General features: G+C 40.8%; 1 protein-coding gene across 7 annotated transcripts in view; it reads right to left on the reverse strand.

The window, feature by feature from the left end:
- Window positions 1-12,924, reverse strand: part of MET (MET proto-oncogene, receptor tyrosine kinase) — a 93,017-nt gene that overhangs the window by 40,220 nt on the left and 39,873 nt on the right. For all 7 annotated transcript variants that reach the window (XM_061467669.1, XM_061467668.1, XM_061467666.1 and 4 more), the window contains exons 6-7: window positions 6,675-6,809; window positions 5,109-5,282 (exon numbers count right to left, since the gene is read on the reverse strand). In XM_061467669.1, the coding sequence (XP_061323653.1) occupies window positions 5,109-5,282; window positions 6,675-6,809 (309 nt within the window). The remainder of the gene's footprint in view (window positions 1-5,108; window positions 5,283-6,674; window positions 6,810-12,924) is intronic.

Below are 12,924 nucleotides of genomic sequence, written 5' to 3' on the forward strand. Positions count from 1 at the left end.
CACTACAAAAGTCTTACAAACCTCAGCCAAAGTACTGATCAGTACTGCCATTAGAAAAAATAAAAATGAAAAAGACATTGGTTCAGGGTTTATGGGGACTTTTAACAATACCGCTTAATTCTGCAAACACACCAGTACCACTGGACAAACAACACGGAATGAAAGACTGAACTTATACTTGTGGCCATAGTGCCTAAATGTCTTCAACTTAATGCTTTAGTGATACTAATTTTTCCCCTAAAATGCAATACAGCTGTGCCTTTCAAAGGACCCAACTTAATTTTCAAGCTGAAAGGAAAGTGTTTGAGAGATACTTGGCTATTATTTCATCTGGAAATCCAGTAAGACAGCACATTTCTTTTCAACTCTCTTGCAGCTATACTTCAAGACACTTACAAATGAACTATTGTAGATAGAAAGGCAGCTGAAGAATACTTCAAAAGAATTATACCATATATTCAATATAGGGAAATTTACTGCCCCCATTAGAAACCAGACAAAGAGTCTGATCCAAAATGCACTGAAGCCAGTAGGAATCTCTCCCATTTTAATGAGCTTTGAATCAGTTCTCAATAAGCAAAGAAGAGGGAACCTATGCAGGAACAGTACTTTTGCACAAAACCCATGAAAAGGCAATGACGCTTGCACAGCTCCCTGACACACAGCACTGCAGCCAAGAGCAAGCAGTAAGTACCCCATGGAGTCTGTGCTATTCCCAACTTTAACTTTCCCTTATTTCTTTGGGTTTTTTTTCTTCAAAATCTGGATTGACTTCAGATCCCAGTTTTCCACTTTGCCTAATATCTCAGCACACTATCTATTTTTGGAGTAACAAAACCCAAGCAGAAACTGAAATTGCTCTGTGGGGGTACAGGATGTCTCGATGTTTTGTACAATAACGCACTGATGTGTGGTATTTGAAGAGTTTGAAATGTAATCCGCAAGTTAGCAAAATAAGGGCGTTAAAATCAGACTTCATTAAGCCATACAGAATAAAAACCAAAGGCACTTAACTGGTTTGGAGTGATCTTACCTGCCAAAAGAGACTTGTGGTAGCAGCCCATGTGCCTTAACTGAGGGAGAGTAAAAGTATTTACTACATTCTGCCAGCAAATTTAGGAGGCAAGACCTCTAAGCAGAGTTTTTTAAGTGCAAATTCTGCAGAAATTCCCCCAGTGTTTTTATCCATATGTTACTTTTGTACCATTTGTTCTGTACAATGAAACCTCTGAAAGTTAAATGAGATTTCCCAGACTTGTTCTTGGGAGTTTACAGGAATGAATACTGAACCAATAGAGAACCTCCTGGACTTTGAACCGAGGTATATATAGGCATCTTCTGTGTGCTTACATTGCACAGGAAGTAGCAGAAAGTAAGCAAAACCCAAATCAGTTATAAATGCTATGAAATTCAGGGTATAAAAGTTCCCCATAGCAAGGAAAACTTCACTGATAACATGGAGCAAGTCCTGCTGCAAGGCCTGCAGTTCTGCTTGTCCCTGCTGCTCTCTGGACTTTAAGGCTAATAAAGTTAACTTTTTCCTTTTGGAAAAAATTAAAGCGTTGTGTTTTCCTTTTGCTTATGTTGACAGCCATTATGCTAATATCCACTCACATACTTTATAAATTGTTGGAAGAAAGTATCTATTTATTCAAGTTTCATCAGCCCGTTCATTTTAATTAAGAGGCAGGAACATGTACAAGGCCATATGTGGAATTTCCAGCAAAACCTCCAATCTAAACAGGCAGCAGAAGGCCTGATGTTCTCGAAATGTCTGAGACGAAAGCCAGCTAAACTGACTGACTTTAAAAACAGCAACAAACCATGGCAGATTTTTGACCACAACAAAGAATCAAAAGGGAGACCAATTTATTTCTTCTTACATACTGTTCACCTTTCAGCGTGACCTGAATGCTGCAGGCAGATGCCTGCAATTTGTTCCAGCAACAAGCGATCTTCAAGGAGACTCCCTCGAGTCCCCAAATCTCCTCTAGCACCACTTGCCCAGTCTGACAAAACACGCCTTGCTGTTGGCAGAGGGATGGATGGGAGTGGGGTACAGTGCCAAGGTGTGGGGTGGGATCCCATGTCCCGGTGCCAGCCCTGCTGTGCCGTCAGTAGCTTTCAGTGCAGGGCTGCTCCCCACCACCCATGGCTCCAAGGGAAGTGCTTAAAGTAGGGCAGAGAGACAAAGGTCTCCACAGGAGGACACTGGGTTTCTTCTCTGCCATCACTCCTGAGATGAAAATCCAATTATTTTTTTCCACTGTGCACTACCTTGTGCAATAACCTGGGAAAAGTTTGTTGAAGACTTTAGCTAGCTAAAGTCCACAGGACCAGACCCCTGGAGAAGATCTCTGTTCCCCTCAGGTTAAAGCGATCATATGACATATCTCAAGCAACCTCTCCTTCTGAAAGCTGCAAAATATTCGGGAGATGTTCAGACTGAATTTCAGATACTATGCAAAGCAGGTCATCCTCTGTTTGTTAGGAACAAAACAAGCTTGTTTCTCATATTTTATACATATGGGTTTAAAGACAGATCAGAAGATGATGAATAATCTGTTTTATATTTTTTTTCAGTAATCATGTTAAATGTCATGGTCCAGTAGAGCATGAAATCTGTTTTAACAGCAGCAATCCAAAGGGATTTAAGTACTCAGCTGCATTTTTTCCCTTACAAGCCTTCTAGAAGCAATTTCTACCAATGTGGGCATGCTGTAATTCAAGATTTACTTTAAGATCCATCAGTGCCACAGATGCATATTCATTACAAGGGCAGGCTGGACTTGGCAGGGCTGAGCCACATGGGGAAGGGGAGCACCCACTGCCCCACATCCAAGGCACGCTCCCCTGGATGAGTTCTCGTCCACCCAGCAACTGCATAGGGATGCAGAGGTGGCCCTGGGGACTCATCTCTCCATCTAGGTACCTCCGCATAGGTTCCAGGCACTTGGTTCTTAAAACTGCTGAGTGCACAGACTCATAATTGAAATTAAAGAGGGCTACATGAGCTCAGCACCTCTGAAAATCAGAAAATAAGCAGTTCAGAGCCTTTGCAATCTTTTAGGAGGCACAGCAACATACAGCCATTGCTGGAAAGTTTTGCCAAGAAAAAAGCATTAAGGGATGCTGCTTGTGCCTGCAGAAGTCTTCTAAAATGTATCAGGCCTAACTCTCAGTGTAGCCCTTTGAATTAGTTTCATTCAAACAAAGGCCAGAAATGACTATTTGTTCATCTAATACTGCCTTTTGAAATAAACATGTTCTTGTACAAGGGAAAAGTAAACTATTCACATTCTGCATTAGCAATTTTTTTACATCTCCTTTGCGCAAAGGTAAATGGCAACAGAAGGCAAGGCAAACACAAACACCCCCCCTTTCCATCTCTTTTATGTTTGATTTCTATGATGTTTCACTGTTCATTGAATTTTGCCTGTGTTAGTCCTAAATTTTACATCTGAAAGGTGAAAATGGAAAAGAAAAAAACAACCCATACACATGTGTTTCTAGGTTTGTTTCTAGATTATTAGCTGTTGTGCCTGAGTACTCTTTAAAAAGTTGTTGTGCATAAAGTCATCTGCCTGGTTGGAAGAAACACATGATTCTTAAAAAAAAACAACCCTTTTCTCTCCCTTCTCTCCCTCTCTGAGATTTTAGCACTTCAAACTTTCCATTTATCAGCTGTATGCCCATAAAGGAAATCTATTTTTAACTACATGTTGTAGGTTAAATGAACTAACAAAAGCAAATGGGTATAAATGCTACTAGAAAGTTTAATGCTTGTCCTTCCCTCAGTTTTCTAGTCTGCTAAGTGCCCCACAAGCCTGCACCTTCACAGCACTGTCACACTTCACATAGGATGATTCGGTTACACGTACAGCTGGCCGGTATGGATCCTGCATTAACCATAGCTAAACTAAAACAGGATTGCATCAGCACGGCCCTCAGCTCATCCGTGCGGTTGTGTTCTCGCACACCCTTGATGGGCTTTGGCTGGCTGGCAGCAGCCTCCTGCTGTCCCCTGTCCCAGGCAGGGGTGCACCTACAGGCACCCCTATGGGGTTCCCCCCATTGGATTGAGAAGCCAAGGAGGGAAGTTAGGAACAAACATCTCCCCCAGGGTGGTGCTTTGATTGACTGCTCTGTCACAGAGCTGAGGTAGGGCACAGAGGGATTTTTCCCTACATCATGCCTTCCTCCAGCACTGGAGCTGCATGGGGATGGAAGAGCAGCAGGGCTGGAGAGCTCCTGTGTTAGGTCACGATGTGGCACCTGTGGGTGGGAAATGCTTGCCTCTACCTCCTCCCTTTGAAAGGGTTCTGAAAGGAAGAGTGCTCCTTTTTCACTGGCCTTTCCAATCAGATCCCTGCCAGGCTGGCTTGGACCCATGTTGTTTCCCCCCTATGAGTGCTTCGCAGGGATAAGGCTCTCCTGTGGAAAGCCAGGATGATCAAACAGACCTGTCCACCACAGAATCATAGAATGGTTTGGGTTGGAAAGGACTTTAAAGATCATCTAGTTCCAAACCCCCTGCCATGGGCAGGGACAACTGATCAGGTTGCTCAAAGCCCCATCCAGCCTGGCCCTGAACACTGCCAGGGATAGGGCAGTCACAACTTCTATGGGCAACCTGTTCAGTGACTCAACACCCTCACAGTAGAGTTTCTTCCATATATCTGATGTAAAACTACCCTCTTTCAGTTTAAAGCCATTCCCCCTTGTCCTATCACTACTTGCTTCTATAAAAAGCCCCTCTCCAGCTTATATGTCAGCTCCTCCAGGCACTGGAAGCTGTTGTAAGGTCTCTGTGACCCTTCTCTTCTGCAGGCTGAAGAACTCTAGCTCTCACTGCCTGTCTTCACAGGAGAGGTGCTCCAGCCCTCTGAGCATCTTCTTAGCCCTCCTCTCATGAGCAGGTGAGCCCGCCGCACTCAGTAAGAGCATGCGCATCCAGCCAAAGGCTTTATGGATACCTTATCCAAGGGGAAGTCAAGGAAAGTAGACACTTCATTTATCATAACTGCATAGAAATAAACAGAAAATGCCTCCAGAGCACAGACCGCATTCTTCCCTCAAAGATAAATATGTGAAATCCCCCGTTTTACCTCATAAACCTTAGGCAAGCAGGTCTCCTGAGTCCAGGTGCTGCTGGCACAGGCAGCAGACCGGAGGCACTGCTGGCCACACCAGCCACACTCCATGAAGGGAGGTGCCAGCAGGCACTGTCTGCAGGACCTGAAGTGATGGCAGCCTGGCCCCTTCAGTGGGATCTTTGTTACCTGTAGATGGAAAGACATGATGCACAGATCCTCTAAATACATACACTAAGTGGCAGAGAGAGTCTCTTTTTATGCAGTGCGCCACGGTGCTACTCAGATTTCAGATGTGCAAGCCATGGTTTGACTTCTCTTTAGCTCAGTAATTATAGGATCTTATAAGTAATTTAACTGACATGATTTTAAATTCGCTTGGGAGAAACCCTAAAGGCATCTTACTGTTATATACAGTTACTACCAGCATCTGGTGTTTACAGCAAGATAACATTTTTTGCTGATGGAAAAAGAAAATAGCAGTGTGCTCCTCCCAGTTCTGCATTAGTTCTTGGAAAAAACAGTGTATCTCAGTGTGCCTTAGTTCATATGTTTGTAAAAATAGGCATGATGGGTATTTCAACCTTGGCAAGGCTGTATTAATGTCTGTGACGCATTTCCAGCACGTGACTGCCCATGTACTTGTTTTTTAACACTTATATTAAACCCCCCTACATTATACCTAAAATAGAAATTAAAATGTATATTATTTAAGATATCAGGCTATTCATGATAACAGTCATTCTTAATAGATAACAATTACTTTTAGTAAAAATATTAAAATCAGCAATTACTACATAAGTACATCATACTTTACATCTCAGTCCATTCCTTGAATTTATTTTGGACATTTTCTTGAAGATTACTGTTGTAAATATCTCATACATTTCTAATAAATGATTAATAACCACCTTTACTAATGGCTGATGTATTTCTGTAAATTCTTATAGAACTCAAGAAGTCAAATTATTGCTTACGATTATGGTTTAGATTATCTGTAACATTATCTGGTGCTGTTTTAAACCTATTCTACAATGCATATCTACTTCTGACAATAGCGTATTTATGACAGCTCTTCATCTTTTATTAACCCTTTGCAGACTACACGCTAAAGCAATTTTCAAACTTTACTATGAACACTGACTCCCCATTTTAAACAAACCCACGTAACTCTTGCACACATACCCCTCCTTCAAAAGTTATGATGTTCTGACACAAACCAACAAAAGCCAGGAAACTGAGCACCATTCTTTTCTTAAGCCATTGTGTGGTTTTTCTTTGCAAGCACTTGAATTATGGACAGGGTTTCAGCCTTAAAATTTGCATTTCCTGGCTTTTGTTGGTTTATATCACAGCTCTTACATTATTTAAACATTTCTCAATATTAGGCCATCGGTTTGTTTAACTGGGGGGGGAATAATCTTGGAGGAAACTTACCCCTCCAATGTTCCCAAGGGAATGGCGATGCTGGGAGGATGCAGAGCATAAAGCAGCAGTGTGAACAGTTGCTCTTACTGAAAGTTGTTGTTCTGAAGGCAAGTTTCCACAGTGCACAGAAGGGTTAGATTATGAACCACTCACCTTTTTCCCAGTCACTACCAGGGTATAGCCATCATCTGCTAATGAATTCTTGACGACAACTTGGGGAGAGACGGGGTGGGAGTCAAGCTGAAAGCTGACATGTGGAGCTGTGGGTTCTGAACGGGAAACCACTATCTAAGAAAGAAATAAATTGGGAAAGTCAGCAGGCAGTGTGTGACACAAACGCATGCTCCTCAGTGGTCTTGCATTCCTACCGCTTCCCTGCTTGCATAAATTACTTTACATTACATTGCATAATATTTTGCATAATGTTCCATCATGATCTGATTAAAGAGCTATAAAATCTACTTTATTTAACACAGCAAAATCATGTCTGTTGGAGGATCCTCAAAATACACTGTATTTATTAAAATATGAAGGACTCATTGCATGTTTTCTCATCTTTAATTTCAGGTATTTATAAATCAACCCTAAAAAATGAAGATGGGTCACTTAGCCCTGTGCATTGAGGAAAGAAGAATTTTATCTACAAGGTCAATTTAAAAGAATCTTAAAACTCCAGGCTTTCAAAAGTCAAAGGTATTTCCATTTGTTTTCACTTTGGTCCTTCAGTTTGAAAAGTAAAGTTTACCCTGTGTTAACCGTATCTGGTCTTGATGCACGTGGGGCCATTAGAATGCAAACCTATGGCAGGCACAGGTCACCACTGTGAGCAGTGCTACAGAGCCAGAAATACATGGAGCTTGATTCCCAGAGCTGGTGAGGTCGCTGTTGCTGTAGGCAAGCTCCTTGCAAAATGTGGCTGGGCACCTTGAGGTGTGGGTCCTGCTGGTTTCTGTAGGAGCCAGGTGTCCAGGACAGAGTGCTCAAAGCACATCTTAAATGACAGGGAGAGCTGGAGACTTCTTTGGAAGATGCTCCAAAACAGGAGCCTAATTTAGTTGTCCTGAAGCTCCTTTGCAACAGCCTTCTCTCTCTCTCAACTTTAGGAGATCTTAGGGAGATTAGTCACACCAGCATGAAATTCCCCGACTAGTCATCTCTCTGCATCTTGAGTTACCTAAATACTTTTGAGAATTTGGGCCTACTCCTGCAAACACACGCTTAACTTTACTACTGTAACTTTGTTGACTTTAATGGGATGAGTCATGGCTGTTAAACAGAGGCATAAAGCATCTGCAGATTGGGGTGGATATTTGATAGTGAGATTTTATAGGCTTGTGCCTGTGATCCAGAAGGATGCGCGCCCAAATGTGATAGCATCAGGCAACAAAGGCAGAGGATTGTTTACACGAGGGAAGATCATGTTCATGTTTCAAAAGCTGAATCATGTGTAGTTTGCTTAAGGACTTTAGATAATCAACATTTGCTGAGATTGAATGGGGTTCATTATTTAAAAAGATTGAAGCCATTCTGGAAATAACTTGTATGTCAAATGTTTAATTTTTCACTATAATGAAGCTTTTCTTTTGACTGTGAAGGCAGCATCAGAACAGCTAGGACATTGACTTACATGATTTCACTGGCTTTTCATACTGCCAAGGTCTTTCAACAAAATGGCGAACTCCAAAACGACTTAAGAGATGCTGTAATTACAGCTGATGTTTTGTTGTAATTCAAGACTTAAATAAAATATATGAGGAATTAATTCATGGCAATAAGCGCTTCACATCCCAGAGGTATTTATAGTTTGGTGTTACAAGAGGCTTTTCTTTTTCTTTAAAATGAACCTGGCTTTTTTAAAGACTGCTACAAGTTTGTTTCAAAGTACAGAAAGTGTAGCTTTTCGAAATCAATAAGGTGTGATCATTTTGGTGACACAGAAGTATGGTCTCTCAGTGTATTAGGGCATGAGCTCTGTTTTTATATTCAGGACAATGAAAAATAGAATGGACTGCAAAGCTGCATGAAAAAACTTGATTAATGTTGGCATTATGAGGAGAGGTAGCACCACAGCTGCAAATACCTTTTTCGTTGATCATTAGCCATGTCTCATCTCGAATACCCACTGCTATAAAATGCTAAGAATTCTTCTCTATCATTAATCCAGGCTTCCTCTCATTGCCAAGCATTCTTTCTGATTGAGCCACAGTGTTAACCCTTTAAACACATCTACATTGAGACCTCAGAGCAGTACATAAAAATTTGGATCCTATCTCTACAATCTTGGGAAAATTATTCGGTACTTTAAACACTGACTGACCTTTATTGTACTGAGGCTGATAGTCAAATCACCTGCTCAAAGATCAAGTAAAAAGACTCTGACCTTATGACACACAGGGAGCTCAAATTACACTTCTTAACTCATCTGGGACTATGGAATAAAAGTTAGGAGTTTGCTACCAGGCTACAGTGCTGCCATAACACATACTAGATGCAAAAACGCTCTTTTCAGTCTATGTAACACTGCATTTTTTACACCATCAGCCCAGTCTTTGAAATTCTATCCTACTCTAATCCAACATAATCCTTAAGAAAAAAAGCAATTTGAAGACAGCTTCTACAGCAGGAAGAAGAGGCTACTTAGGACTTCAGAAACCTCTGATTTTTATTGCTTGGGACTGAACTAGTATGCATACAGTGTGGCTTTAATCTGCCATGGACACACTATCATGCATGGGCTACTTCTACCATGGAAATGCTTCAGTACTACAGAAGTGTTTCTATTTGCAAAGAGTGTGAAGTCCTGATTTAATTTTCTGCTTGTTTGTTTTTGGTTTTGTTTCTTTTTTTTTTTGGGGGGGGGGGGGGGGTGTTGGGGTTTCTATACATTTTAATAATTAATTTAATAACTAAGCATTTTCCAGAGCATCAAAGAAAGGGTATCTACATGCCTGCACTCAGGCAGTTAGGAGAGAGGGAAGGTCTTGCACAGCTAAATAATTGACTAAAAGAGAACAAGCAGGTGTTAGCAGTAAATGGTCAAGCCTTGCAATAGTGAGAAGTCAGCAGATGCCTTCTGCAAGGTGTCTGTGTCAGAACTCTTCAACATATTCATAAATGAGTTGGAAATGTCATTGAGCACCCAGTGACAAACTTTTCTGATGATCTGAAGGTATTCAAGGTGATAAAGATGATGACAGACTATGAAGGATGGCAGAAGGACTTTACAGGACAGCATGTCAAGGCAATAAAACGGCAGCTAAAATACAATGAAGATGAATTTAAAGTGGTATATGATAGATAGTTCCATGAAAACATCATCTCACTGCTCAGCAGCAGTCAAAAAAAAAACAAAAACCCAACAAAACCCCAACAAAGAAAAGCTTAGGAATTACTGGAAAACGATTAGAAAACATCCTGGTGTCATACAAGTTCATGGATTGCCCAAACCATGAATTCTCTGTGCAGTTCTGGCTGCCCCATGACAAAAGGAGTATGTTAAAATGAGAAAAGGTTCAGATGATGACAAAAGTGATGATAACAAAGATAATAAAGATGATGAAAAGGTTGTAATGAATGACTGAGTAAGGGTAGGTGTGGAAATGATATGAAAAAGGCATACAGAATCATATGTGGGTAGAGACTATCTACTCTCATCTAATAAAAGTACTAAACACCATCAAAAGTGAGAGTCATCTTCAAAGTAAACAAAAGAGTAAGACTTCCTAGCAATGTGTGATGACCTATGGGGACTCCTTGCTGAAGGATGTCAATGCAAGAGGGAAGGGGATGCATTCAAAGGGAAACTTCACATGTACTTGGAAACCTGTACACGTACCCTAAACAGACAAAAGCCAATAGCTCAGGAAATCCCCAGAATGGAAAATAGTTGGAGGCTTGAAGCAGAAGGTATTACATACGTTGCCTGGGTCACTGGGCATCCACTTGTCACCACTGCTGGAGGCAGAGCACTGAACTAGATGGACCTTTCGTTTAAACCCATGTGGCTCTTCTGATGTTTGTACAAATAGCTCTCCTGAGAATTACGTTCATTACCAGTAACTACAACCATATCCTTCTCAAAGCAAACATAATAATGTCCCTCTAAGAGAAAACCAAACAAGTATTTGGTCTTTCAACATAGCTCAAAGCACTTCCATGAAGGTAACAGTGAACAGTTAGTTAATAAACATATTAATATTCTTTATATTTGAAGTCAGTGATCACTTAGTTCCATGAGTACGAAAATAATTCATTTAAGTATTATTTCATTGCCATCATCTAGTATTAATGTTTAGTAACAAGACCTGACTTCAGGTTTGTTTATGCATAATATAGCAAATTAAGACTGCAATAACCTGAGTCAAAAACCAGCACGCAACAGCTTCTTCTAAAAATCATTCTGGTGCTCAGTTCTGCTAGTCAGCAGGATTGAATTACAAATGTTATTGTCTACATGTTGAAATATCTTCTGCAAAAATGAGAGGCTTTCTAAAATCAATCCCATCTAAGTATCATATTGTTATTTTTTCCCTGGATGTCTGGCAGGTGTATGCCATTACCCAGCAAGAGATAGGCTCGGGGTTAGCTTTATTGTGTAATGCCTCCAATGAGCTGGGATATGCAGCATAGCCTTGCAAAGGGCACATATGTAGCTCTCTAAATGCAGTATATCATTCTAATCCATGGAGAGTATAATGGATCTCCTCTGAAAAGTGTAAGCTTTACTACTCAAACCGAATATTAAAACATGTGTGCTCTCAAAACAGTTATCTGGCACCAGGTGTTAATTTTAATGTGATGATATGGATTTTGCATTATGCAATATTTGATGTTTTTTTTTTTTGGCACCATCAAGATACGTTCTTTACCACAGAAAGAACTGCTATTACAAAACTTTTAAAAGTTAAGCTATAGATATGAAAATGTTACTTATCAAGAGTTTGACAGTTTTCTGTGTGCTTAAAAATGACAAAGTGGAAAGGATTGCAACATTCCTATAAATGCACATATGCACAGTTTGCATTTAGCCTTAAATAGGTCAGACTGCCAGTACTGAAAAGCCAAGGGAATTGCTGGACCACAGAGGAAAGACAGCAGCAAGCATTGAGGACAATCTTTGCAATGACTCCATGGGCACCCCACCACTCCTTCTTCCTTCTGGCTCTGTAAGGCTTAAGGTCCACGTTCATGTATTTCTTAACCTCCTCTCACTTGCCTCCAACATGCCACTTGCTTGCCACTTGCACTGGTGGGTTTTGCTATGACTACATTTGTCTAGTGGGACAAGAACTAAATCAAAAGAAGTTTGATCATTTTGAAGGTAGAAATGGCTCCCAGTACACTATGATATAAACTGGATCTGAACAACCATGCTGAAAGTTGCAAAGCTCTGTACTTCTTTGCTCTGTATCAACTCATTTTGCTGATAGGAACCATGGCTTTGAGCCTTGATTCCTGGAGTGGTGAGGACTTGTCACTTTGCTGTTTCCAAGAGGAGAGCAATGCTGAAGGCTTGGCTCTCTTCCTGCTGAATTCTGGGTGAAAGCTTTCCAAGCCTTGACTGCAGTTACAAATAAAAAGAAGATGTGATTATTTTTGTCTGTACTAACTTTTGTAGCATGCATTATGTTCCCTGGCATGTAATCTATGAAAGAAGCTATGACACATGCTAATTTCTCTCTTTTCAGAGAAATGAGATGTGTGTTAAAGTTTGTTGGTGGTGATGGTGTTTGTTTTCAAGTGCTCCTAGGAAATGAATGCGACTATCAATTGTTCTGTCTACTTCAATGTGAAGCCAACAAGTTGAAGCTCAATGTGTGAAAACTTCCCAAAGCATTGATTGTGAGAGCCCTGTCCCTCTTCCTCATCAGACAGAATCAGAGGCACCAAATGAAATTATAAGGCAGCAGGTTAAGGAAACCCCAAAGGAAGCTCTTTGTCATTCAAAGCAGAATTAAACTATGGAAGATATTGTCAAAGACGACCATGGAGGCAAAACAATAATTTCAAAAAACAATAAGCAAAATAGATGGAAAAGAAGTCCATAAAGAGCTATCAAATGCCAGATATGGCTGCAATTTCCAGCTCAGGGAACCTCTGGGCCACTGCGTGCCAGAAAGGAGAGTACTGGGAGAAGAATCACTGTGTGCTTTTACTTGCCTCATACCTCTCCTTTACCCATCTTAGCCCCTGACAGAGACAAGAATAACTCTGCTCCTTGAACCTTTATTCTAACCCCATACATACCTTCTCAGCTAAAAATCTGGCTTAAAAAAAGAAAAAAGGAATATAATTGCTCCCTAGAATAAGGCTTATGATTCTCTATTGTTTCATGCCCTACAGAGAGGCTCCGACGAGGGCAAGTAGCCTGTTGCGTGACATGCTCTACTCCAGCAAGGCCTGT

The sequence above is a fragment of the Pezoporus flaviventris genome, unplaced genomic scaffold, assembly GCF_033815535.1.
Source record: "Pezoporus flaviventris isolate CSIRO_AGI_PZ_B2104156 unplaced genomic scaffold, CSIRO_AGI_Pfla_v1 ptg000045l, whole genome shotgun sequence".
Classification (NCBI taxonomy): Eukaryota; Metazoa; Chordata; class Aves; order Psittaciformes; family Psittacidae; genus Pezoporus; species Pezoporus flaviventris.